The sequence below is a fragment of the Nyctereutes procyonoides genome, unplaced genomic scaffold (genome assembly GCF_905146905.1).
Source record: "Nyctereutes procyonoides isolate TBG_1078 unplaced genomic scaffold, NYPRO_anot_genome, whole genome shotgun sequence".
In the NCBI taxonomy this organism is placed as follows: domain Eukaryota; kingdom Metazoa; phylum Chordata; class Mammalia; order Carnivora; family Canidae; genus Nyctereutes; species Nyctereutes procyonoides.
In genome coordinates, this window is record NW_026575020.1 from 57,422,811 (window position 1) to 57,447,557 (window position 24,747).

Genomic DNA, 24,747 nt, shown 5'->3' on the forward strand with positions numbered 1-24,747 from the left:
CACAGTAGGTGCTGAATGCTGTCTCCCGCAGCATCCAGGCCCCCAAACCACGCCCTTCTCCAGGAGGACCAATCACCAGTGAGGTGGGTGGAGCCTCGTGATTGACAGCCTCCGGTAGGGACCCAGCCTCGGAGAGATCCCTCCTACCTTTTTCCAAGGCTCCGATGATCTTGGGCTTTTTCCTCTCCACCAGAAAAGTGAAAGAAAGAATGCCAAGGCACAGAAGATACAAGCCCCAATTTTGTTTGACCTTGCTACACACTGTACAGGTAACACAAAATTTACCACCTTAACCATTTTAAAGTGCACAATTCAGTAGCATTTGGAACATTCACAATTTGTGCAACCACCTACCACTTCCTGGTTCCAAATCGTTTTCATCATCCCAGAAGGAGACCTCCTACCGTTAAGCAGTAACTCTCTGTTTCTCTCCTCTTACCAATTCTGGATATTTCGTATGAATGGAATCATATGCATGTGGCCTCTTGCATCTGGCTGCTTCTCCTTGGCATAGTTGGTGTAGCACCTATCGCTACTTCATGCCCTTGTGGTGTGGGCATACCACATTTTTTTAAAAATATTTTTTTTTAATTCATGAAACAGAGAGAGAGAGAGAGAGAGGCAGAGACACAGGCAGAGGGGGAAGCAGGCTCCACACAGGGAGCCCGATGTGGGACTCGATCCCAGGACTCCAGGATCACGCCCTGGGCCGAAGGCAGGCGCTAAACCTCTGAGCCACCCAGGGATCCCCAACATACCACATTTTGTTTATCCATTCATCCACTGACATACATTTGGGCTGTTTCCACCTTTTGGCAATTGTGAATAGGGCTGCTATAGACATTCGTGTACAAGTTTTGGTTTGAAAGCCCCGATTTCTTAAGTCCAATAGACAAAGCTGTTCTATGAAACTACGTATAATCTAAATGCTCACTTTTGCTTTGTGTACTTAGCTCATCATGGACCAGGAGCAGACAGGGTAGGGCTCCCGGCGCCCACACACCACACTAAGTAGCTCTGTTCTGCACCATCTTGTCTGTTTTTAGGTAACAGTTCTTATCTTATTACAAAAGGAGCATATGCCTACTAAAAGGGTTTTTAAAAATGAAACCATCAATAATTCCACCACCTCTTGTTAACTAGAGGGTGGCTGAGGGGACCCTGCCTTCTCTTAAACTGCTGCCACTGCAGGTAATAAACCCTTGGTCTTCAGCCTTCTGGGACTGTCTAGTCTTCCTGCCCCATGCTTGTGTAAGTCTCTAGGAGCTCCGGCCACCACTTTCCCTAATTCCCCTGACATATGCTCTGGATGTGTCCATGGACTTGGTGTTTCTGTCTCTAACAGTGTGGACACTTTTGATTGCAAATAATAGAAACTCAATTTTTGCATTATCAAAAAAGGAAGTTTTAATATGGTTTCTTCATTGAAGCCCCCCTTGTTCCTGGCCTGGGGTTCAAGGACTAGAAGGCTGGTGGTATTCACACTTGGGGGGAGGCTGAGGTCCCTGCACCCAGCTGCCTTCCAACCAGTGGGCAGACTTCCTGCAGAGATGCAGTCCCTCTTTCTCAGGGTCACCTGAGTTTTTTTTTAATATCTAAGGGAGACATGTGCGTGATAGTGAATATCTACAGCTGCTTGGTCTGAATTGCTCTTCGATTTAGAACATAAATTTCATGGTCTTTTTCTTAGTTCCGGCACAAAATGAATCTAGTCAGTGCATGCATGCTTTTAAGAACTCTTGGGAAAAATAAATTGCAATCTTTTGATGAACCCCCTCTATCAATGCGCTTGTCAGGCACAAACCTCTTCACCCTACGCTGGTAGGAGGGCACTTGGCAAAGCCCCATGGACGGCAGTAGGCAATGGCCTCAAAATGACAAATTTTCTGATCCAGAAATCCCACTCTGAGAGGGCTTTCTTCAGGCCCCTGCACGTAGTGTGATGTGTGCACAAGACTGTTCATGGCAGAGTTGTTTGGGATGCCTCTCAGCAGAGGGTTGCTTCATCATGTGCTGATCCATTCAGTGAATTTTTCCTGGGTGCTGGCATGTGCTGGTCACTCATATTTCAGTGAGCAAAACAGACAACCCCCTGTTTTTCTTTTTTCTCTTCTTATTTTTCTCTTCTCTTTTTATTATCTTCTTATTTTTTCTCTTCTTTTTTTCTCTTCTTATTTTAGTATTGAAGGATGGGTGACATACAATGATATATTCGTTTCAGATGTACAACGTAGTGATTCCACAACTCTGTACAGGACTCCGTGCTCGTCATGAGAAGTATAGTCGCTGTCTGTCACCATACAACATTATCACAATGTCAGCCATTGATTGTGTGCTCTATGCTGCCCTTCCCTGTGCTTCTTAATGGGGCGAGAGGGAGATGATAGACCATGAACATAAGACAGAAGTAATGCTTCTGTCTGTTAGAAGGGCCAAGTGTTCTGGAAGCGGGCGAGAGGGATGGTGAACGGTGGGTGTTTGGGTGATCAGGGTCAGCCCCTAGAGGAAGGTGAGCAGGGGAGAGTTGATATTGTAGAGCTCCAGAACTTTTGGGTGGTGCATGAGCTGTTGTGGATGTTTGTGTCTTCCCCAAATTCCCATGTTGAAGAGTCAGATGTTTAAGCCACGGAGCCACCCAGGAGCCCCTAAACACTTCAGGTTATAATCACAAATGCAATATGTTTGATTCGCTGGAAGTCTCTAATAGATCCGTCCTGGTAAACATGTCCTGCGGAGTGGCCTGTGCCCAGTGTGGCACATGGACACCTGGGGAGCCCGTTTTGTTCTGATCATTAGACCCTTTTTCTTTTTTTTTTAAGATTTTATTTATTTATTCATGAGAGACACACAGAGAGAGACAGAGACACAGACAGAGGGAGAAGCAGGCTCCCTGCAGGGAGCCCAATTCGGGACTCAATCCCAGGATTGCAGGATCAGATCCTGAGCCAAAGACAGACGCTCAACCACTGAGCCACCCAGGTGTCCCTGGTCATTAGAACCTTACACGAGTCCACACATCAGGCCCTCTGAGCATTTGGTCACTTGAAGTATCAGGAGATGGGAAGTCTACCCCCACCCCTACACAGGAGAGGGAGTGGGGGGCCCACAGCACATAGCATGCCACATCTCTCTCCTAAGAAACCTCTCCTTATCTGTCCCTTCATTCCAAGAACTGGTTGGGTAGGGGTGGAGGAGGGTGGTCAGTAGACATGGTCAGTGATGGCAAAACTGGTTTTGCAGCCGCTTTGCCTGTCCTGCAAAGGCAGCCTGGTCCCTGGTTCTGACGTGGGGGAAACTTGGCATCTACCATCATTTTTGTTGCTCTTGGCCTTGAACGGTCCAGCCAAAATGACAGCCCATTTTAAGTTTATGCATACTTCCCTAAACACACTTCATACAACCCATCTCTACATACTGAGTTTGCCCATCCTGGAGTGGCAGGATCGTGCAGCCCAGAGGAGCACTGTTTTCATTTTGGGGCCACCACCATAGCCACCAAGGGTGGTGGGACCTGGGCACCTCTGGGGACATGGATCCAAGGATCATGTCTCTCCCTACCAATTTCAATATCAGAAATATCACACTGATAATGCAACGTGGTATTTGCACAACCTCTTTTACTGTTTACACCGTGAAATACTCCTCCATTTCCTTTTCAATTAGTACATTCAGTCCTGTTTGTGCAATCTTTGCCTCTCCCAAGATCATGAAGATCTCCTGTGCTTTTTTCCAAGATCTCTGTTGTCTTCTCTTTCACATTTAGATCATCCATAAGAACTGATCTGGTGTGTGTGGTATGAGGTAGAGATCAAGAAACTTTTTTTTTTTCCAGTTTGGATATTCAGTTGGCCCAGCACTGCTTGTTGAAATATTAATTTATCACAGAATTTTCTTTTTTTTATTTTTTATTTTTATTTATGATAGTCACAGAGAGAGAGAGAGGCAGAGACATAGGCAGAGGGAGAAGCAGGCTCCATGCACCGGGAGCCCGACGTGGGATTCGATCCCGGGTCTTCAGGATCGCGCCCTGGGCCAAAGACAGGCGCCAAACCGCTGCGCCACCCAGGGATCCCCAGAATTTTCTTTTAATTGTTTACTACCTATCAGGTCCTGGGTGTACAGAGGTGGGCAAAGCAAAGCCCTTGTCTTCACAGTGAAGGCAACAGACAGACAACAAACAATGTGAAAAATATATCATGGGGGTGGATGCCAGGCTCCATGATAAAGCAGAGAAGAGGGATAGGCCATAGTTTGAGCAGCCTTCTATTATTCCAGGTCACTTAGGCAGTGTCAGGTGTTTTGCTATTATAAAATAGCTTTACATAGTGGGCATCTTATTTTTTTAAGATTTTATTTATTTATTCATGAGAGGCACGGACCTAGGCGGAGGGAGAAACACTCTGCCAGGAGCCCAGTGTGGGACTTGATCCCGGGACTCCAGGATCACGCCTTGGGCTAAAGGCAGACTCGACCACTGAGTCCTCCAGGCGCCCCTGTGGGCATCTTTAAAACAAGTCTTTGGGAATATTTCTGATTATTTCCTTATAAAAACTATGTGGATAAGGACTTAGACATCAAGGAGTATGATCTTCTTGGGCTTTGATACATTTTTCCAAGCTGCCCTTCAGAAGAGCCTACCAATTTACACTCTCCAGTGCCCAGCATTGGAGGGAACTAAGCTGCCTGATTTTCCACTGATTTTGGGTCACTCTGGGATACAGAGTGACATATAGACTCCCCTCTCACCCCACCCCATTGCCCATGGTATTTATTTCCCTAACAATGCCCATCCTCCTTTGTTCCCATCCAAGTCCTAGCCGGTTTTCACATCATTCTGACTTCTCCCCTCATGGCACTCAATCATATATTCATATCGTCTCATTATCTATTCATTTGAAGTGAGTTTAAACACTTTATTTATTTATTTGAGAGAGAGAGAGAAAGAGCACTTGAGCAGGGAAGGGCAAGGAGAGGGAGAAAGAGTCTGAACCAGACTCCGCAAGTGAGCACAGAATCCAATGCCGGGCTCGATCTCATCACCGAGAGATCATGACCTGAGTCTAAGCCAAGAGTCAGACACTTAACCAACTGAGCCACCCAGGTGCCCCTATTGGAAATGAGTTTATATCTTGCTTCCCTAGAAGATTGTTTTCCCGGATGCTTGGAAGTTTATACTTCCTGGAGCATGAAGCGAAGTGTCATGCACACAATAAGCATGTAATGAAGTAATGGTCAGAGCGGCGCCCTTCAGAGCCACAGCTCACTGCCAGACAGACTTTGGCGGACAGTATTGGTCCCACTGGGATGGGCCAGTCTGGTCTCTTTGTAACTCCACACCCGTGAGATGCTGCAGAACCCAGCACAGATGATCATGAGGACTTGGGGAAGCGTCCCAAGGTGTCACCCACAAGGCCCGACACTTGGAGCCGACCGCTCCACCCAAAGGCGCTTTCAGCACAGAGGTTTCTACCTTAAATGAAATAGCAATTACTGCAGGTTGTGCTGATGGTGACTCGTCCATCTCTCGACACAGCCACCAAAAAGGCCCGGGCCACCAGGAAGAGCCTGCTGCACGTCCCCTATGGAGATGGCGAAGGGGAAAAATTGGACATCTACTTTCCCGAGGGAGTGTCTGAAGGTAGGCAGCCGGGCGGGTGGTCCCGGGACAGGGGTCGGCTGGCCCCCAGGCTCGGCACCCACGCCCTTTGTCTGTCTTACAGCCTCGCCTTTCTGTCTGTTCTTTCATGGAGGGTACTGGCAGAGTGGAAGGTGAGTCGGGAGCTTGGATGAACAGGGAGAAAGGGAGATTCGCCTTCCCCTGGTGTAGGAGTCCCCCGGAGCTGCTGCAACAGATGACCACAAGCTCGGGGGCTTACACCAGAAGTGCATTCTCTCCAGGTTCTGGAGGCCAGAAGTCTGAGATCAAGGTGTGGGCAGGGCTGTGCTCCGACAGGTGGCTCCAGGGGAGGACCCACTCCTACCTCTTCCAGCTTCTGGGGGGCTCTAGGTTTTCGTTGGCTGTGGTCACATCATTTCCATATCTGCCTCCATCCTCGTGGGGCCTCCTCTGTGTCTGTGTCTCAGATCTTCCCCCGCCTTTCACTCTCATAATGTCACCCCTCGTGGGATTGAGGTCCATCCTATAGCATGCATGACCTCACCGCAGGATCCCTAATTATATCTGTGTAGACCCTATGGCCACATTCCCAGGTACTGAGGTTAGGATTTGGACCTGTCTTTTGGAGGGGACACTCTTCAACCCACTATACCCAGTGGAGAAGCATGGGCAGCCTCCTCAGTCAGAGGGAAACCTTCCCATTTTGTGCCGGACTGGTAAGAGTCCCCGGGCAAACCAGGATAGCTTGTCCCCTTGAGATAAGCAGAGGGGTACTTGAGGTCTTCCAGGACACTGTTGTCCCATGCGATCTTTCTTTTTTTTAATATTTTATTTATTTATTCATGAGAGACACAGAGAGATAGAGAGGCAGAGACACAGGGAGAGGGAGAGGGAGAGGGAGAGGCAGGCTCCATGCAGGGAGCCCGATGTGGGACTCAATCCCAGGTCTCCAGGATTAGGCCCTGGGCTGAAGGTGGCGCTAAACCGCTGAGCCACCTGGGCTGCCCCACGCAATCTTTCTAAGGAGTTGCCTGCTCTAGGATCTACCACCCTTCAAGCATATTCATCTTCACAGTTAGAGTGGTAGCAGCCTTCATCACACAGAGCTCTCTACATGTCTGATCTTCATTTCTCAAAGACAACGTGTAAGAGGAAGCAGATGCCCCCACTTGACAGATGAGGAAACCAGATTTAGAGATTAAATAAAGTCCCCAGGGTTTCAGAGCTAGCATGTGACATGGTAAGGACAGCGCCTACATTCTTCCTTATACTACACGGAACCAGAGAGGGATGATGCCCTGGGGAGACAGGACAGGGAAGCAACCTGGTGGCCGTCGTGCCTCCAGTTGTCACATCTTTGTTTCTTTCCTCAGTAAAGACACATCAGCCTTCATGGTCAATCCACTGACAGAGCAGGGGGTGACCGTGGTGGTAGTGGCTTATGACATCGCCCCCAAAGGTAATGCGGATCGTTGGGCAGGTTGGAAGGTTGGTGGGCTTTGGAGAGGAGAGAGCCCCCAATGGGTCTTGACCCAGCTCATGCTCTCTGGGCAGGTACCCTGGACCAGATGGTAGACCAAGTGACTCGGAGCATCGTGTTTGTCCAGAAGCAGTATCCGTGCAACGAGTGGGTACCGCTGCAGATTTTCCTTCTGCTAGACAATGTGGGACAACAGTAGATTTAGCCCCTTGGGCACCGTCTGGCTGCCCGCTCTGGCCTGTGGAGCAGAAGGCAAATTGAGAGTCTTTGATACTGGCCTGATGCATTTGGGAAACTGAATACAAATTTGGCTCTCTGCTCTGATCCAACCCAGGGGAATTTACCTGTGTGGACACTCAGCAGGAGCCCACCTGGCTGCCATGATGCTCCTGGCCAACTGGACCAAGCATGGAGTCACACCCAACCTCAAAGGTTTTCATGGGACTGCAGGTTCACACTCCCCAGATGGGCTTGCGGGGCTGTGCCAGCTGCACAAAATCCCAACAGTCATGAAAGGCTTGACCTGGGGACTTTGGGCCCTGTGCAACAGGCCTGCTTTGCTTCTCTACCCCTACCCTGGTCTTGCCCCTTTGGTCCTGGAGGCTAGACTGTCCCACCTGGTGCCTGCACAAGGCATAGTATGGGTGGAGCCTTGGCCCCCCAGCAGCCTGCCCCTCTGACTATTCTTCACCTTCATAGGCTTTTTCCTGGTAAGTGGGATCTATGACCTGAAGCCCATTGTGTACACTTCTCAGAATGCTCCTCTCCTCATGACCCTGTGAGTCATTTGGCCCCCTCTTCCCAGAGCTGAGTGTGAGCCTACCAGGAAGGCTGGGGGTAAGGGGTAGGCTCCTTTCTGTCCTGACCCACACCTACCCCCTGCATCAGGGAGGATGCTCAGAGGAACAGCCCACAGCTGCTCCTGGAGGCGGCCCTGACTCGGCCCTTGGATCCAGCCTGCCATGTGCTGGTGTCTGTGGGCCAACACGACTCCCCTGAATTCCACCGACAGTCCAAGGAATTTTATCAGGTACTCCCAGGACTCCGCCTCCGGCCAGAGGCTGAGGGTCCTGTGCTCTCATTACCTTCCTGTTTATTTTACCCAAAGGGACCTCAAGGCCATCAGCCATTTATTCAACAAATACTTAGGGAGCACCTGGTGGGTGCCAGGTGTGGCGCAGAGCCCCCCCACCCACTGCTGCCTCATGCTTCCGCTCTGCTCCTTTCTCTATCCAGACACTGCGCCAAAGAGGGTGGAATGCCTCGTTTGAAGAAATCCATGATATGGATCACTTTGAAATCATTTGGAACCTAACCCAGAAGGACTATATGCTCACCCAGGTGGGGAGCACTTCCTTTCCCTGTGGAGAGTGTGGGTCCTCTGTCCCCACACAGAAGGGGAGGTGGGAAGCACAGGGGGGCCACTTTACTGGATCTTGGGCATCCAGGAGGCTGGGGTCCTGATGGTAGGAAGTGAGTACCCCACTGGCTTCCTCTACTTCACCCCTCTCTGAAAGAGCCCCAGGTGGTCTGCAGAGTCCGCTCCTAGGCACACAGGTGGGAGCTGCACGGGGCTTGGTGTGGATGGGGAGAGGCATTGATCCGGTCAAAGGAAAGCGTGAGATGAGCCTGTGTGTAAGCATAAAGCAAAGCCAACTCCATGTAGGAGAGGATGGATGGATATGGTTCATAAATGTTCATTACAACTCTAACATGAAGAATCTTTTTAAAAATCAAATATTACAGGGGCATCTGGCTGGCTCAGTTGGTGGAGCACGTGACTCAATCTCATGGGTGTAGAGATGACTTAAAAATAGAATCTTTTTTACAAAATCTAATATTACAATTTTCTTAAGGATTTTATTTATTTATTTGAGAGAGAGAGTGTGTGCACAAACAGGGGGAGGGGCAGAGGGAGGGGGAGAGGTAGACTCCCTGCTGAGCAGGGACTCCATCCCTGGACCCCAGGATCTTGGCAGAGGCTTAACCCACTGAGCCACCCAGCGCACCTATTCTATTTCTAATGTGGAGAATTCTTTTAAAAGTCAAAGAATAAATTGGGGGAAATATTTGCCACAGATTTGGCAGATATAGACTTAGCACTTTTTTTTTTTCTGGGAAAGTGGGTACTTCGTTAGCTTCACTTTTTAATCAGCTGCCACCTCAGTAAGGCTTCTATAGCATTCACTTTTAAGTCACATAGTTAATATTCTTACTATATAAAGAGCACTTTAAAATCAATAAGAACAATTTTATTTTTAAAGATTTATTTATTTATTTATTCATGAGACACAGAGAGAGAGGCAGAGACACAGGCAGAGGGAGAAGCAGGCTCCCTGCGGGAGCCCGAAGCGAGACTCGATCCCAGGACCCCAGGATCATGCCCTGAGCCAAAGGCAGGTGATCAACCACTGCGCCACCCAGGTGCCCCAATAAGAATACTTTTTATTTCTATTTATTTCTATTTAAGAATAGAAAAAAAATGGATAAAGGATAAGGAATGTTTTAAGAAAAACTATAGATGGCCAGTAAACATAGGGGAAGATTATACTAGTGATCATAGAAATGTCACATAAAATTCCAGTCCTTTCCCACCTGTCATGGAAAATGTTCTGATGAGAATTATGCCCAGGCCCGCTGGAGCGATTGTGAAGGGCTCTTCTCTGATTCCGCGGGTGACGGCACAGCCTGGCCACAGGGATCCAAACCCACTGGCCCAGTGATTCTGCTGCTTGGAATTTCTCTTCAGAATAATCGAGAAATACGCAAAGGTCGTCTTTGCAGCATTATTAATAATCAAAACTTAGAAACAGCTTACATGTCCCAGTGAGGTTAAATTACGACATAATTCGGTAACAGAATGAAGTTTACGAAAATTAGGACGTATCAAATCGTTTCAGATGTGAGAGCAAAAGCACAGGAAACAACTGATCCAGAAACAACTGATCCAGTACATCGCCAGTTCAATAATACACAGACAGCTAGACCCTTGGAAGCATATACATGCGTGTGTCACACTAGTGGTGTGATAGTATATTTAAAAAATTCATTTCCAGGGGCAACCCAGGGGGCTCAGCAGTTTAGCGCCGCCTTTGGCCCAGGGTGTGATCCTGGATCAAGTCCCACGTCGGGCTCCCTGCATGGAGCTTGCTTCTCCTTCTGCCTTGTCTCTGCCTCTCCCTGTGTGTGTGTGTCTCTCATGAATGAATAAATAAAATCTTTTAAAAAAATTCATTTCCAGATTTGCTAACACGAACATGTATTACTTTTTTTTTTTTTTTTAACTGGGGGTAAAAAACAAACACTCCCAAGTGGCATCTCTTGAAAAACCTAAGAAATACATATTTTAGGTTTTGGGGGCCATACAGCCTCTGACACAACTACCCAACACTGCCATTGTAGCACAGAAGCTGCCACAACAATTCGTAAATGATGAACGTGCCTTTGTGCCAATAAAACCTTATTTATGGATGCTGACATTCGAATCTTACCTAATTTTTACACATCATGAAATAATATTCTGAATCGCTTCTCAGCCTTTTGGCTAAGATCAAGTGTGCACTAATATTGTTTCGATCTTTGTTTAACCCTTTAAAAACATAAAGCCAGGGACTCCTGGCTGGCTCAGTCCATAGCGCGTGCAACTCTTGATCTCCGGGTCATGAGTTCAAGCCCCACATTGGGTGTAGAGATTTCTGAGAATTTGGCCCTGACTTAATTGCCAATTAATTAATTAAACCTAATTACATAAACACATAAAGCTATTCTTAGCTCGTAAGTGGACAAAACCACAGGTCAAGCCTGATGTAAGTCTACATATGGTTGGGAGTTTGTTTAGGACACTTCAAAGGACAGATGGGGACTGAGCTGTCATTTTAAGTGACAGTTTTATGATCAGCAATGCAGCCTGTTTCTTTCATCAGATTCCTCGAGAGAGTCTCACAACAGCCTCTCCAATTCTTGGGCTTTTATGTCTTTTCGTCCTGTCGCAGATGATTTTGAGAACAATCCTCCAGGAGCCCCGACGTTGAATGATGCTGAAGCTCCTCCACAGACCCTCACACTTCCCCTGCCTGCCTGCCTCCGCTCTCCCCACGCCCATGAGCACATCTCTTTGCTCTGAACACCACTAAAAACCTCCAGGGCCTTTCGCTGGCCTGGATGGAAGGGTTCCAGGGAAGGTCCAGCCGAGTCAACGCCCTGGGATGCCCAAGCTGCCGGGCCCCCTGCCTGCCAAGAGGGCATGACAAAAATGACAGCTCCTAGCAATCTGTACATTTAGCTCTGGATGAAAGAGTTTGCTAACCTTTTCATAAGAGTTTCTCAAACCAGTCTGTTCTGTCTTTGACGGCACTCTTGACCACTCTAGTCCTGGGCTCCACCTGTCACCCGAGTCTTCCCCTAAGAGTCCTGGGGCATGGCCTCCAGGCTAGCCCCTTCTGGGGCATGACAATGACATCCACAGCCAGGATAAGCTTCCTCTGCTTCGCCCAGCTGTGTGTGCAATTCCCAAGGAGCCAGCTGTGTGCATCCACCACCCTCCGCATCCCAGCACCCCGCCCCCACTCTGAGCAGCTGGCACTCCAAGATGATGGAGTACAGAGAAAGTGAAGAATGGCCTAGATATTCATCAGTAGGATAAGTGCATCCAAGCAGCCAGCGACCAATCACTATGTAGCCATTAGAAAGAGACCTGTTTACCAGGTGGGAAATCCCCAGGGCATATTGTTATATGATAAAAACAAGATGCTCAATGATACAACTTAGTACCATCTCAATGGTTGTAGACCCACAAAAAGATGTTTTTCTCTGTGTGCCCACGTGTGTGAATGCTGGGGAAAGGCCCTGGAAGATCCACACCTGATGCCTCTGCTACCCTCTGGGGCAGGAGGTAGAAATGGGAACCCAGGGAAGGAGGTGTTTGCTTCATCTGTATTCTTTGACTCTTAGGATAAGAATGTAATGAATATTTAAATGCAATATGTAATTTGAAGCACTAAAATATTCAGAAAGCTTTCAGGATGCAGGCAGATGAGAACACCATGATAGATGTAACTTGAATTTATTCCAGATCTTCAAAGGAAATGACTCACAAACTGTAGGACGTCATTTAACATTTGCAACAAATTCCTTCTGAGACACCTCCAAGCTGCTGACATCTCGGCACCTAGGTGGAGAATCGCTCCGTTAGGTTATGCCCTATGATGGCAAAATGCCTTAAGCAAGCAAAAGACAGAACAAAATGTGCCTGCTGCCTTGTGATCCTATTTTCACTTTTTTAAAAAAGGAGACATAAACAGGGCGCCTGGGTGGCTCAGTTGGTTAAGCGTCTGACCCTTGTATTGGGCTCAGGTCATGATCTCAGGGTCCTGGGATCCAACCTAGGGAGTAGGGCTCTGCGTTCAGCAGGGAGTCTGCTTCTCTCTCCCCCTCCCTCTCCCTCTGCCCCTCCCCTCACTCATGCACTCTGTCCCTCTCTTCAAATAAATAAATCTTTAAAAAAAAAAAGAGTTATAGAAACATATATATATGGATGGGCGGATAACCTCCATATCTATAGATAGAGGGAAAAAGATGGGAGGAATATACACAGGGTCACAGCAGTTGACAAGGTGAAATTATGGGCAATTTTAATTTTTTCAATTCCAATTTTTTTTTTCATCTAATATAAGTGCTTCTAGGGAGGCCCTGGGTGGCTCAGTCGTTGAGCATCTACCTTTGGCTCAGGTCCTGATCCCGGGGTCCTGGGATCAAGTCCTACATAGGGATCTCTGCTGGGAGCCTGCTTCTCCCTCTGCCTCTCTCTGTGTGTCTCACATGAATAAATGGATAAAATCTTAAAATAATAATAATATAAGTGCTTCTATTACTATAAACATTTTGATTTAATATAAAAAATACGCTGTGGACTGGATAGCTATTTGTATGGCTTTTTTAATTTTTTTTTTTTTTTTTTTTACTTATGATAGTCAGAGAGCGAGAAAGAGAGAGGCAGAGACATAGGCAGAGGGAGAAGCAGGCTCCATGCACCGGGAGCCTGACGTGGGATTCGATCCCGGGTCTCCAGGATCGCGCCCTGGGCCAAAGGCAGGCGCCAAACCTCTGCGCCACCCAGGGATCCCTTGTATGGCTTTTTAAAAATGGCTTTGTGATTTCTTTTTTTATTGGAGCATAATTAACATACAGTGTTCTGTTTCAGGTGTACAATGTAAGGCTCAGCAATTGTGTTCATTGCTCGGTGCTCATCAGGATAAGTGGATTCTTAATCCCCTTTAACTATTGGGCCCATCCCCCCACCCACCTGCCCTCTAGCCGCCGCCACTGTGTTCTCTGTATTTAACAGTCTGGCTTTTTCCTTTGTTTTTTGTTTTTGTTTTTGTTTTTTTTAATTTTTTTTTTTTGGCTTTTTCCTTTGTGTCTTTTTTCCTTCTTTTTTTTTTTTTTTTTTGTTTCTTAAACTCCACATATCAGTGAAATCATATGTATTAGTCTTTCTCTGACTTATTTCACTCAGTATAATACCTCTAGGTCCATCCATGTTGTGACAAATAGCAAGATCTCATCCTTTCTATGGCTGAGTGATATTTCATTGTACATGTATACCACATCTTCTTCATCCATTCATCAGTCAGTAGACACTTGGGCTGTTTCCACATCTTGACTACTGTAAATCATGCTGCAATAGACATCGGGGTACATGCATCTTTTCAAATTATTGTTTTCATTTTCTTCGAGTAAATGCCCAGTAGTGGAATTGCTAGATCATACCTATTTCTATTTTAATTTTTTGAGGACACTTCATACTGTTTTTTCTACAGTGGCTGGGCCAGTCTGCATTCCCACCAACAGTGCACGAGGGCTCCTTTTTCTCCACTTCCTCTCCAACACTTGCTATATTTTGTGGGTTTTTTTTAATTTTAGCCATTCTGATAGGTGGGAGGTGGTACCTCATTGTGGCTTTAATTTGCATTTCCCTGATAATTGGTGATGTCGAGCATCTTTTCATGCATCTGTTGGCCATCCATATGTCTTCTTTGGAAAAATGTCTATTCAGGTCCACTGCCCAGTTTTTAACTGAGCTATTTTCTTTTTTTGATGTTGAGTTGTATAAGCTCATTATGCATATAACTTTATTAATGTTAAAACTTCCTGATTTTGACAATTGTTTTGTGGTTATATGAGAGAGGGGTAAAATGGCATAATTACCTTCACCTTACTTCTAAATTGCTTAGGTAAAAAATACACATATACACATATCTCTCTTTCTCTCTCTACATATATACGTATATGTGTGTATGGGCAGCATGTAAACAAAATCTGTGTAGAGTATACACGAGTACTCCTTGTACTATTCTTGCAAATTTTCTTTAATTTAAAATGATACAGGGGATCCCTGGGTGGTGCAGCGGTTTGGTGCCTGCCTTTGGCCCAGGGCGCGATCCTGGAGACCCGGGATCGAATCCCACGTCAGGCTCCCGGTGCATGGAGCCTGCTTCTCCTTCTGCCTGTGTCTCTGCCTCTCTCTCTCTCTCTCTCTCTCTCTGTGACTATCATAAATAAATTTTTTTAAAAAAGGAAAAAATAAAATGATACCAAAAAAATTTTTAAATGATACAATAAAAAGCTTCCAGGGGCACCTGGCTGGCTTAGTCAGTAGAGCATGATAGAGAATGACATTCTTAATCTCAATGTTGGGACTTCCAGCTCCATATTGGGCGTGGAGCCTACTTAATTAAAAAAAAAAGTTTCCAAAACATCATTAAAAGAATAGAAGCCAGCAGCCCGCCTGGGGCTGGAGCGCTGAGAAGTCCTCTTATTTCTGGTCTGCGGATGTGAGAGGCGCCTCTCAGCCACCCCTGCAGCTCGGGAAGTGACCTCAGAACACCCTGTTCCCGACACAGATGGAGGACACATGGATTTTCCCCGTAGGCTGCAGGATTTGCCGTTGCTGGGACACCATTTTGAGGAGGGAAGGGGGGCGTTTGCCCCGGGGTCAGCCGCACCCACCCTCCCTGTCCTGCCCTGTTCTCTCCTACGTTTGTCACTGCCCCCCTCCCCACCCTCCTGGACACCCAGGTCTGGGCTATCGGTGATGCCCTCAGGGACTCAGAGTTATGTCTTTCTCTGTCCTTTAGTCCTTCAAACTCTCTTGAAGCTGTTGTGTGGCATGGAAGCCCTCTAGAATTCTCCTTTCTGACTTTGTGGAGCAGGTGGGGGCCCTCTCTGGTTGCCTAGCACCCGGAGCTACTCAGGGCTCTGTTCCTGGAGCTGGTTTCACTCCCTGTCTCCCTGTCCTTTCCAGACTTCTACCAGCGATTCTGGGCCTCCATTGATTCGCCTGTAAAAGAATCCAGCTGGAGCAGGAACAGGCAGACAGACCCATGGGCAGAACTGAGACTGAGCGGGGGTCCCAGAGATGGGTCCCAGTACATAGGGGTGTTTAGTATGTGATAAAAGTGGTGCTTCAAACCTGCCTCTGTTCAAAGCTGCTTACCAAACAGTATGGGGCCAACTGGCCAGATCTTGGCAAACCAATCTGAACCCTTTCCACGTACCTTCCATTGATATACTCTGAAAGGATCAAAGATGTGGGAAACAAAGGCAGAAGAGAAATTATTAAATTTCCTTACTATCTATAGCCCATTGACAAATCCCTGAAACAGGTAGAGTGACCTTCCTCTCGGGACTCAGCTGCCTTGATGTTAATACTTTGCTAAGGGCAAAAGGCAATCCTAGCCTGAACCCCAGGATCCCGTATGTCCACTTGAACTTATAAAAATTACTTTAGAGGGGCACCTGGGTGGCTCAGTGGTTGAGCATCTGCCTTTGGCTCACATTGTGATCCTGGGGTCCTGGGATCGAGTCCTGCATCGGGCTCCCCGCAGGGAGCTGCTTCTTCCTCTGCCTGTGTGTCTGCCTCTCTCTGTGTCTCTTATGAATAAATAAGTAAAACCTTTACAAAAACCAATAAGAAAAAAAACTCACCATGCAATAGGAAAAATATAGGTAACCTAACAGTAAAGTGGGTAAAGACACAAATGGATAATTCACAAGCAAGATAAAGGTGATAGATTTGAGAGGATCAGTCTTTTTATCTAAGAGATACAACTTAAAACAAGCAAGTGCTGTTCTGCATTGTCACATGGGGCAAAGATCTAAAAGTCTGCCACTCCCCAGTGTTGTAAGAGGAGAGCTCTCAGGAGGGTCACCTTTTCAGGCTAAGCAGGGAGACCTTTGATCCCGAGAATTTAGCAACCCATAAACCCAACACAGCTTGCCTCCCTCCCACCTCTGGGTCCTCCCACCTTTGTTTGTGGGGTTTTCTGTCTCATTTTCCCTCCCCACTGTTTCACAAAACTGCTCACAATGTTCTTGTCAATTAAGCTGGGAAAAAATTACATGCTACCAGCTTCCTATCCAGTTCATAAAGACTGTAACTGGTAGAAATGACCAAGATTAATTTGACAATGGCTAACACTGACATAAGCCTCAGGGATTTGTTTTGTTTGGTTTTGTTTTGTTGGTCCGAGGATTGTGGGTTATGGTTAAGCTGTTTTGTTTTTTTTAGCTACTACATTAAGATATTAAAATTTTGACCCTAGGCGATAGGAACTTAGACAAATAGTGTAGACGGAGGGCTCAAAATGGCAGAAGCTATTGGTAAAATCTGATAGAGCCAAAAGCTTATCTATGAATTAACTGTTACAAACTCTTATGGAAAAAGGGGAGTGTTTAATAAGCACAGGATTAGGGATCCCTGGGTGGCTCAGTGGTTTGGCGCCTGCCTTCGGCCCAGGGCATGATCCTGGAGTCCTGGGATCGAGTCTCACACCAGGCTCCCTGCATGGAGCCTGCTTCTCCCTCTGCCTGTGTCCCTGCCTCTGTCTCTGTATCTTTCATGAATAAATAAATAAAATCTTAAAAAAAAATAAGCACAGGATTAATATATATATATGTGCTTGACAGTGGCCACTCCTTGAAGCATCACGGGGACATCAGCGCATCCCCAGTCCCTCTGCCCGCCCGTCTCTGCAAGTGGTGGGGGAAGCGCTAAGCGCGGGAACTGGACCGAAGGCCACCCTGCGCGCCGCGAGCAGCGGAGCCTCGCGGAGAGGACTACAACTCCCAGCACGCCCCGCGCCGCCCAGCCTTGCATTCCCAGAAGGCTGCGGGCGACGGGCTCTTGTGGGGCGGTGCGTTCCCGACCTGCCCCGCGGCGGCCGTCAACCCTCGGATTTGAATCCGGCCGCGCTCTGCTGTGGCGGCGGCGGGATGGGCGCTTCGTCGCTGCCCCCCGCCTGGCAGCTCTACCTCAAGGACCACCGCGTCTCTACGTTCAAGAACTGGCCGTTCCTGGAGGGCTGCGCCTGCACCCCGGACCGGGTGAGACCGCGCGGCCTCCGGGCCCGGCCCGCCCCTCCCCCAGAACCCAGGCGGGACCCCGGGCGACCCCCCCTCCGTGGGCTCCCAGGTCCCCGGGGGCGACCCCCCCTCCGTGGGCTCCCAGGTCCCCGGGGCGACCCCCCCTCCGTGGGCTCCCAGGTCCCCGTGGCGACCCCCCCTCCGTGGGCTCCCAGGTCCCCGTGGCGACCCCCCCTCCGTGGGCTCCCAGGTCCCCGGGGCGACCCCCCCTCCGTGGGCTCCCAGGTCCCCGAGGCGACCCCCCCTCCGTGGGCTCCCAGGTCCCCGTGGCGACCCCCCCTCCCTGGGCTCCCAGGTCCCCGTGGCGACCCCCCCTCCGTGGGCTCCCAGGTCCCCGGGGGCGACCCCCCCTCCGTGGGCTCCCAGGTCCCCGTGGCGACTCCCCCTCCGTGGGCTCCCAGGTCCCCAAGGCGACCCCCCCTCCGTGGGCTCCCAGGTCCCCGTGGCGACCCCCCCTCCCTGGGCTCCCAGGTCCCCGTGGCGACCCCCCCTCCGTGGGCTCCCAGGTCCCCGGGGCGACCCCCCCTCCGTGGGCTCCCAGGTCCCCGGGGGCGACCCCCCCTCCGTGGGCTCCCAGGTCCCCGGGGCGACCCCCCCTCCGTGGGCTCCCAGGTCCCCGTGGCGACCCCCCCTCCGTGGGCTCCCAGGTCCCCGGGGGCGACCCCCCCTCCGTGGGCTCCCAGGTCCCCGGGGCGACCCCCCCTCCGTGGGCTCCCAGGTCCCCGGGGCGACCCCTCCTCCGTGGGCTCCCAGGTCCCCGAGGCGACCCCGCCCCTGTGGGCTCCCACATCCCCACGGGGTGACCCATCCTGCTACAGGCTCCTGGACTCTGGAGTTCCTTGGCCTGAGCTTCAGCTTTCCCTTGCAGATGGCAGAGGCGGGCTTCATCCACTGTCCCACCGAGAACGAGCCGGACTTGGCCCAGTGTTTCTTCTGCTTCAAGGAGCTGGAAGGCTGGGAGCCAGATGATGACCCTATGTAAGTCGCCCCCCCCCCCCCAAGCCTCACAGGCTTCCAGGGTGCCCTGGCACCATCCCAGGTTTCTCTTTTGAGCTGGGCCTGTGAAAACTGTCAGAATTTCAAAGACACTTAGTGATGGGGCAGCCCGTGTGGCTCAGCGTTTTTAGCGCCGCCTTCAGTCCAGGGCCTGATCCTGGAGATCCGGGATCGAGTCCCACATCGGGCTCCCGTGCATGGAGCCTGCTTCTCCCTCTGCCTGGGTCTCTGCCTCTCTCTCTCTCTCCCTCCCTCTCTCTCTCTCTCTCTCTGTGCGTCTCTCATGAGTAAATAAATAAAATCTTTAAAAAACAAAACAAAAAGATACTTAGTGATGGAGCCATGGCTTTCCAAGTTCGTTTTGTGCAAACGATGACTCTGTGTGTTGGTGCCCTGGTGCTTTCAGCCGAATCAAACCTAATTTGGCCAAACGTACTTCAGCGAGGATGCTGAGGAAAGGCTCATCCTTGTAGTACCGTACGTGGCGCCTTTCGGGTCTGGAGAACACGGGAGCAGATCCTCTGGTGACCTGGGGATATCCAGGTGCTTTCCTTGCCTTCGAGTCTTCAAACCTACAGCTTTTTTGAGCTGTCACTCACACCAGAGAAAACAGCCTCCTAAATGGTACACGTGTTGTTTCCAGTTTTGTCCTTTAAGGCATCTAGTTTTGTTTTCTTGTTTTAATTCGGGATGTATGTTCAGGTAGACGCTGCTGGCTGTCTTTCTGTGTGTGATGCCACGTTCTTTTCTCACCATTTTTCCCCTGTCAGACCCGATTGCTGCCATGACTTTAACATTTTCCGGTAATCACCTGAGTTGTCTCTTCTTGGCCAGAAGAGAATTGCTGTTTTCCCGAACGTGTTTGCTCTCGTGACTCATTCTTGACTGCTCATACCCGGATCACTGGGAAAGTATCCGTTGTATTCTTGGGAGTGGGTTTCTAAGTGCTAGAATGTTTTCAGTTCCTATCGGCTGTCCTCTGTGTGGCTGTGTTCTGTTCGCACTGTCCTATGCAGGGATATGAGTGCAGAGAGCGAGGCAGGGCAGTTCACTGGAGAAGCCTGGCCAGCGATGCCCTTATTGGGGACCAGCAAGCAGATTCTGTCAGGATTCCAGTGAAATGAGATTACTTCAGACTGTTCCCTCCTTGAGGATTTTAGAGGGATTTGACACGTGCTACTTCTGCACTTACATACCGCGTGACACTTTTCCTGCTACTTGCTAGAGGACTTCAGATAAAATACATGGGCCCCAAGCATGGTGGGGAGCGTCCACAGAGAGGGCAGGGGCAGGGATGGGCTGCTGGGAGTGTGCCCTGGGACCGAGCGCCGGTTCTGTGCACTTCACGAAGCAGAGGCAGGCACGTTTGTGAGCTGGGGTGGTGGGTGTTGCTGACAAACTGTTGCTGACCTTTCTCTGTTGACATGCTCCTGTTTTGTTTTTTCTAGAGAGGAGCATAAAAAACATTCATCTGGTTGTGCTTTCCTTTCTGTCAAGAAGCAGTTTGAAGAATTAACCCTCAGTGAATTTTTGAAACTGGACAAAGAAAGAGCCAAGAACAAAATTGTATGTATGATCGGGGGTAAAAACCCAGGGCCAACCCCACTGAGTCTGTAGCACTGAGTTCCCCGCCCCTCATATTGGAGCGGCTTTGTTTTTCCTCAGCGTTTTTAAGCCCCTCAGGTATATATGTGAGGATCTAAAGGACAGAAAAGCTTCTGTCCTGGAATGTGGTCTTGGGGTTGTGCAGTCAGAGAAACATGTTCCTCCTGGAAGCTGTGTTTAGTGTGAGGTGCCTCTGGTGGTGGGGCAGTGGCGGTAGGCTGGCGCTCCGGCCTTCAGAGACCGTCTGAGTGGCAGGCCATTTACGAGGTGGGGACAGAGGGTTTGGGGGCACATAGTAACATATCGGGGAAGGGGCATTATGGGTATTGGGAAGAAGAGGTGCCAGTCCAGTTGGACCTTGGGATTTCTGCAGGTGAACTTTGACCGCTTTTGGACAGGTAATCCTGGGTTATGGGGAGGGAGGAGGGGTGAGGCTGTAGGTCCACAAAGGGGGTACCAAGCAGCCTGGGCTATAGAGAAAATCAGGGCTCCCAGTTAAATCTGAATTTCAGGTACACAGGGGAGAATTTCTTAGTAAAGCGCACATTTTGTGTGGCTGTATACTAAAAGAATTACTCGTTTTTATGAAGTTCAAATTAAGCTGGACATTCTCTTTTTATTTGCTACGGATGGCAGTGTTACAGAGAATAAATATTCAGGCATTTAATATCCTTGTAGCAAAGCCCTGGGCTGGGAGTGGACATTCTGGTTCTGTCCCTGCCACTCACGGGCTCTGTGAGTTTAGGCCAGTCTTGGTTGCATGTGGAGGGCAGATCCCCATGGTTTCTGAGACCCTTTTCTGGTTGAAAATTTATATTCCTTTTTAGAGATGATCATGAAATAGTTCTATCTAATATAGTAGGTTTTCAATGCTGAAGACCACATTTTTTGTTAGGAAGAGGGAAGAAATTCACCATCAGAATAGCAAGTTGTGGAAGAGCTATTTACACCGTGGAGACCTTGGGAACTGCAGTGTCGGAACTGGGAAGTGAGCCAAGGAGAGCCTCCTAGGTCAGGGGTCAGCACACATTCCACGAAGTGCCACAGATAACAAATATTTTAGCCTTCGTGGACCGCATGGTTTCTGTTAGGTATTATTCTTTGTCTTTGTCATTTTTGTCTTTACAACTATTTAGAAATTGTGAAAACCATTCTTGGCCTAATGACTATGAGAAATAGGCCATGTGTCCCACAGGCCACAGTTTGCCAAGCCCATTCTAGGTGAGAGACCAGCCTGTCTACTTAGGGGACAGTTGTGAGGAAGCTGTGCCCCAGCAAGCAGGGGAAGGTTAATGTGTAGCCCGGGGAGGCTGAAACCAAACTGTGGAGCACGGAAAAAGACCAAGGATGTTAGATGGTTGTAACAAAGAGGAAGACATGGTTGTGACAGCCCAGCTCCAGGACAGTGACCCAGTGCTCGTAGGCCCCATGGTCTGGTGGAGGGAGTCAGGTGGCCTGTGGGGAGAGGTGACTCACTGGAGCAGGAGGCCCACCAGGAGATGCTCAGTCACCAGGTCACCACTATCAGCGGGAACAGCAGTGGGGCCACACCAGACCAGGTGAACAGGTGAGTGAGGAAAGTGGGGGATAGGAAGAAAATGTTTTGCTTTCATTGTGCAACTGTTTCTGTTCTACCCCAGTCAGAATACAGGATACTTTAGAAGGATGCCTTTGTTCTTATTACTTTAATTAAAAAACAGGGCACCCGGGTGGCTCAGCGGTTTAGCTCTGGCTTTGGCCCAGGGCCTGATCCTGGAGTCCCGGGATCGAGTCCCACATCGGGCTCCCTGCATGGAGCCTGCTCTTCCCTCTGCCTGTGTCTCTGCCTCTTTCTCTGTCTCTCATGAATATATAAATAAAATCTTTAAAAAAAAAACAGGGCTATACCACAGACTAGCTGGGAAACCTGGAGCTGGGCACCACTCTGGGCCTTGGTTTCCCCGTTGTATAATGCAGACGGTGATGGCACCTGCCTCACAGGGACGCCAAGCAATAAAGCAGTTCATGTGTAGGAAATGGGTAAAATGGTGCTTGGTACACACACACACATTCCCTAAGTCTTGTCTTTTATGATTATTAGGATGTAGCTTAAGTGGGAGGCCCTTGAGTTGAGTCAGGATATTCACCCCAAGATAGCTAGATATCTCCACCCTAGCGCAGCGCCCAATTTATTTAGATGCTCAGTAAATGTTGCCTTATTTGTTCCATTTTGATTTTATTTACAGGGTGTGATTGGGAAGCTCCTGATTCCGTTTCATACGCCTGTTCTTTATTTCCAGGCAAAGGAAACCAAAAACAAGCAGAAAGAATTCGAAGAGACCGCAAAGAAAGTGCGCTGTGCCATTGAGCAGCTGGCCGCCGCGGAGTAGCTCCTGTGCGGCATGCTGGTCCCCGAGAGGAACGTGCCATCACCGGGGTGCACTCCCCAGTGTGACCAGCTCTGCCGGGGACCCCTTCGCTGTGCCTTAGGAAAGGAGAACGGCCACAATTCAAAATTAGAATGTTAAACTATACTTCTGTTTTTTTCTTGAAAGTGGTGCCAGGGGCGACTTCTCTCTGTGCGCTGGTGCTGCTGAGTACGGTGACCGGTTCTCTCTTTTCTCTTTGGTAGTTTTTGTACCACGGTTCCCGGCCGTCCCGGGGTGAGAAGGTTACAAGTGTGCTCTCATGGGCAGAGCCGTTCCACAGTGAAGCATCTGGGCTTCAGCTTGACGGCTGGCTCTAAAGCCTGAGATTTGATGCCTGAACATAATCCTAGGCCTGTTGTGACTGGACAAATAGGGAATTAAGGATTCTGCTTTAGATTTTATTTGTCTGATAATCTGAATTTAGAGTGTGTGTTTCTTGTCTTCCCACTACTCTGTATTCTCTCACTTGAATATCTACAAGTCCTGTGGCCGTGCTTTTACCTTGTTGGGTCTGCGGTTCTGCAGCAGCCTCCCTTCCCTCCAGAGCAGATCGTACAAGATGCCATCCCTGCCAAAGCTCTGAGGTGCTGTGTGTGGGAAGGGGCTTCCTCGCCTGTCTTCACAGGGGTAGCCAGCGGAATCCAACCCCAGACTGCTTCCATCTCCATGTGTGCCAGAGCCCTTTTAGGACTGAAGCCCGAACGGCAAGGGTGGGGTGGAGGGGGCCTGTTGTCTTAATAGTAGAGCCTCTTGCTCGAAGGTCACTTGAAGATATGTTCCCTCCAGTGGGCACCACAGACACATGGCAACAGATGAGGACAAACTCCTTAATGCCAGATAGTGTGTCTTCCAGAGGCCTGGCTCCCTGCTCTGAATGAGCTGTGGCACAGATGGGGCAGGCAGGGGTGGGATGAGACCCACGGAAGGCGTTCTGGTCTTACTGTTCCCGCCACTCTGCAGACCGCTACTTGCCTTCATGACGTGGGTTCGGTGGCTGATGAGGCACCTGTCTTTCTAACGTGAGCCCCCACCCCCAAAGGAGGATAGAGGGACCAATTAATCTAAAAAGTGGATCATAAATCTCTTTTGGAGGAAACTTTTTTATAGATAACTTGTTTATATTGTTTGCAGTTTTACAGGATCATAGTCCACGATGTCAGAGTTAGAGCAGTGGTAACAAACGTGGCAGCTGGGGCCCGCAGTAGGTGCCTCCGAGCTGTGGCCTCCTCGTCTACACTTCCTCAGCTGGCATTCTTTGTAGGCGTGTGATGTGTGTGAGGGGGCCCTTGAGACCGAGTCCTCAGCTTCTCCCAAGCCTCTGCAATGTCGCTTTCTTTGTTTATTACTTCACAGAACGGCACAAACTACAATTAAAGTGAACACAAAGCCATTCTAAGTCATAGGGAAAATCCGTGTGAGCCTTAGGTGGGTTGGAGCCAAGGCTGCAGGAAACAGGTAGCAGAAACTGTCATTTGTGAACTGGCTGCAGCTAGGCAGCCCTCGTGAGCTGGTGGGCACACACTGGGGGTCCCCTCCCTGACAACGATGCAGTGGCCCGAGTCCTTTTTAAATAACGTAGAGCTCTGGGGACTTGGTGGGCTGCTGCGGGTGACCTGCCAGCCCCGGTTGGCTGTGTCTCCATTGCTGCTGCGCCCTCCTGCACGTCCATGTCCCGTTCTCCCCATCCCCTTCCCGTCCCCTCCCCGAGGTTGGCTCACACAGGGCTGCTGAAGCCTGGCGCTGTTGCAGTGATAGATTTTATTTCTCCCTCTACGAGGAGAAGCTGCAGGGTGCTCAGGATTGTTAGGTCCTATCGGAGGTCATCTTGTCATTTCTGAAAAATAAAAACCATTTCATTTCAAACACTGCTGCAGACCCTACTGGGTTTTTTAAATCTTGTTGGGTTTTTGTGGTGGTTCCTTAGCTGCCACCTGCTGCTTCCCGCCCACACGGCTGTGGGGAAGGGCTGAGCCCTGGCAGACACAAAGCCAGCCCTGGGCTACAAGGCCCACTTGTGTGTGTCATCTGGACACATTCCAGGTATAAACTGGCTATGCAGAATGCATCTCAGACTTCTATTTTTCTGCTATATCTCAGAAAGGGAAGGGTATTCTTTCCTCCAAGCTTGGAGCATATTTATTGGAGTGGTTTCTTTGGGGCGGGGAAGCTCTCTAGCCTCTATACTCATCTATAAGCTGCTTAATTTGGATATTTGTGCC

General features: G+C 49.3%; 1 protein-coding gene across 3 annotated transcripts in view; it reads left to right on the forward strand.

Moving 5' to 3' along the window:
* Positions 1 to 24,391, forward strand: part of AFMID (arylformamidase) — a 31,040-nt gene extending 6,649 nt beyond the window's left edge. The window contains exons 3-14 of one of the 3 annotated variants that reach the window (XM_055321275.1): positions 5,534 to 5,638; positions 5,721 to 5,769; positions 6,991 to 7,076; positions 7,172 to 7,244; positions 7,432 to 7,529; positions 7,797 to 7,875; positions 7,986 to 8,127; positions 8,334 to 8,438; positions 17,064 to 17,480; positions 18,388 to 18,497; positions 19,964 to 20,081; positions 22,400 to 24,391. In XM_055321275.1, the coding sequence (XP_055177250.1) occupies positions 5,534 to 5,638; positions 5,721 to 5,769; positions 6,991 to 7,076; positions 7,172 to 7,244; positions 7,432 to 7,529; positions 7,797 to 7,875; positions 7,986 to 8,127; positions 8,334 to 8,438; positions 17,064 to 17,480; positions 18,388 to 18,497; positions 19,964 to 20,081; positions 22,400 to 22,489 (1,472 nt within the window). In that variant the 3' untranslated portion in view covers positions 22,490 to 24,391. Of the gene's footprint in view, positions 1 to 5,533; positions 5,639 to 5,720; positions 5,770 to 6,990; positions 7,077 to 7,171; positions 7,245 to 7,431; positions 7,530 to 7,796; positions 7,876 to 7,985; positions 8,128 to 8,333; positions 8,439 to 11,089; positions 12,914 to 17,063; positions 17,481 to 18,387; positions 18,498 to 19,963; positions 20,082 to 22,399 lie in introns of those variants that run through there. The other 2 variants (XM_055321284.1, XM_055321293.1) reach the window with 2 other exon arrangements.
* Positions 24,392 to 24,747: the final 356 nt, after the last annotated feature.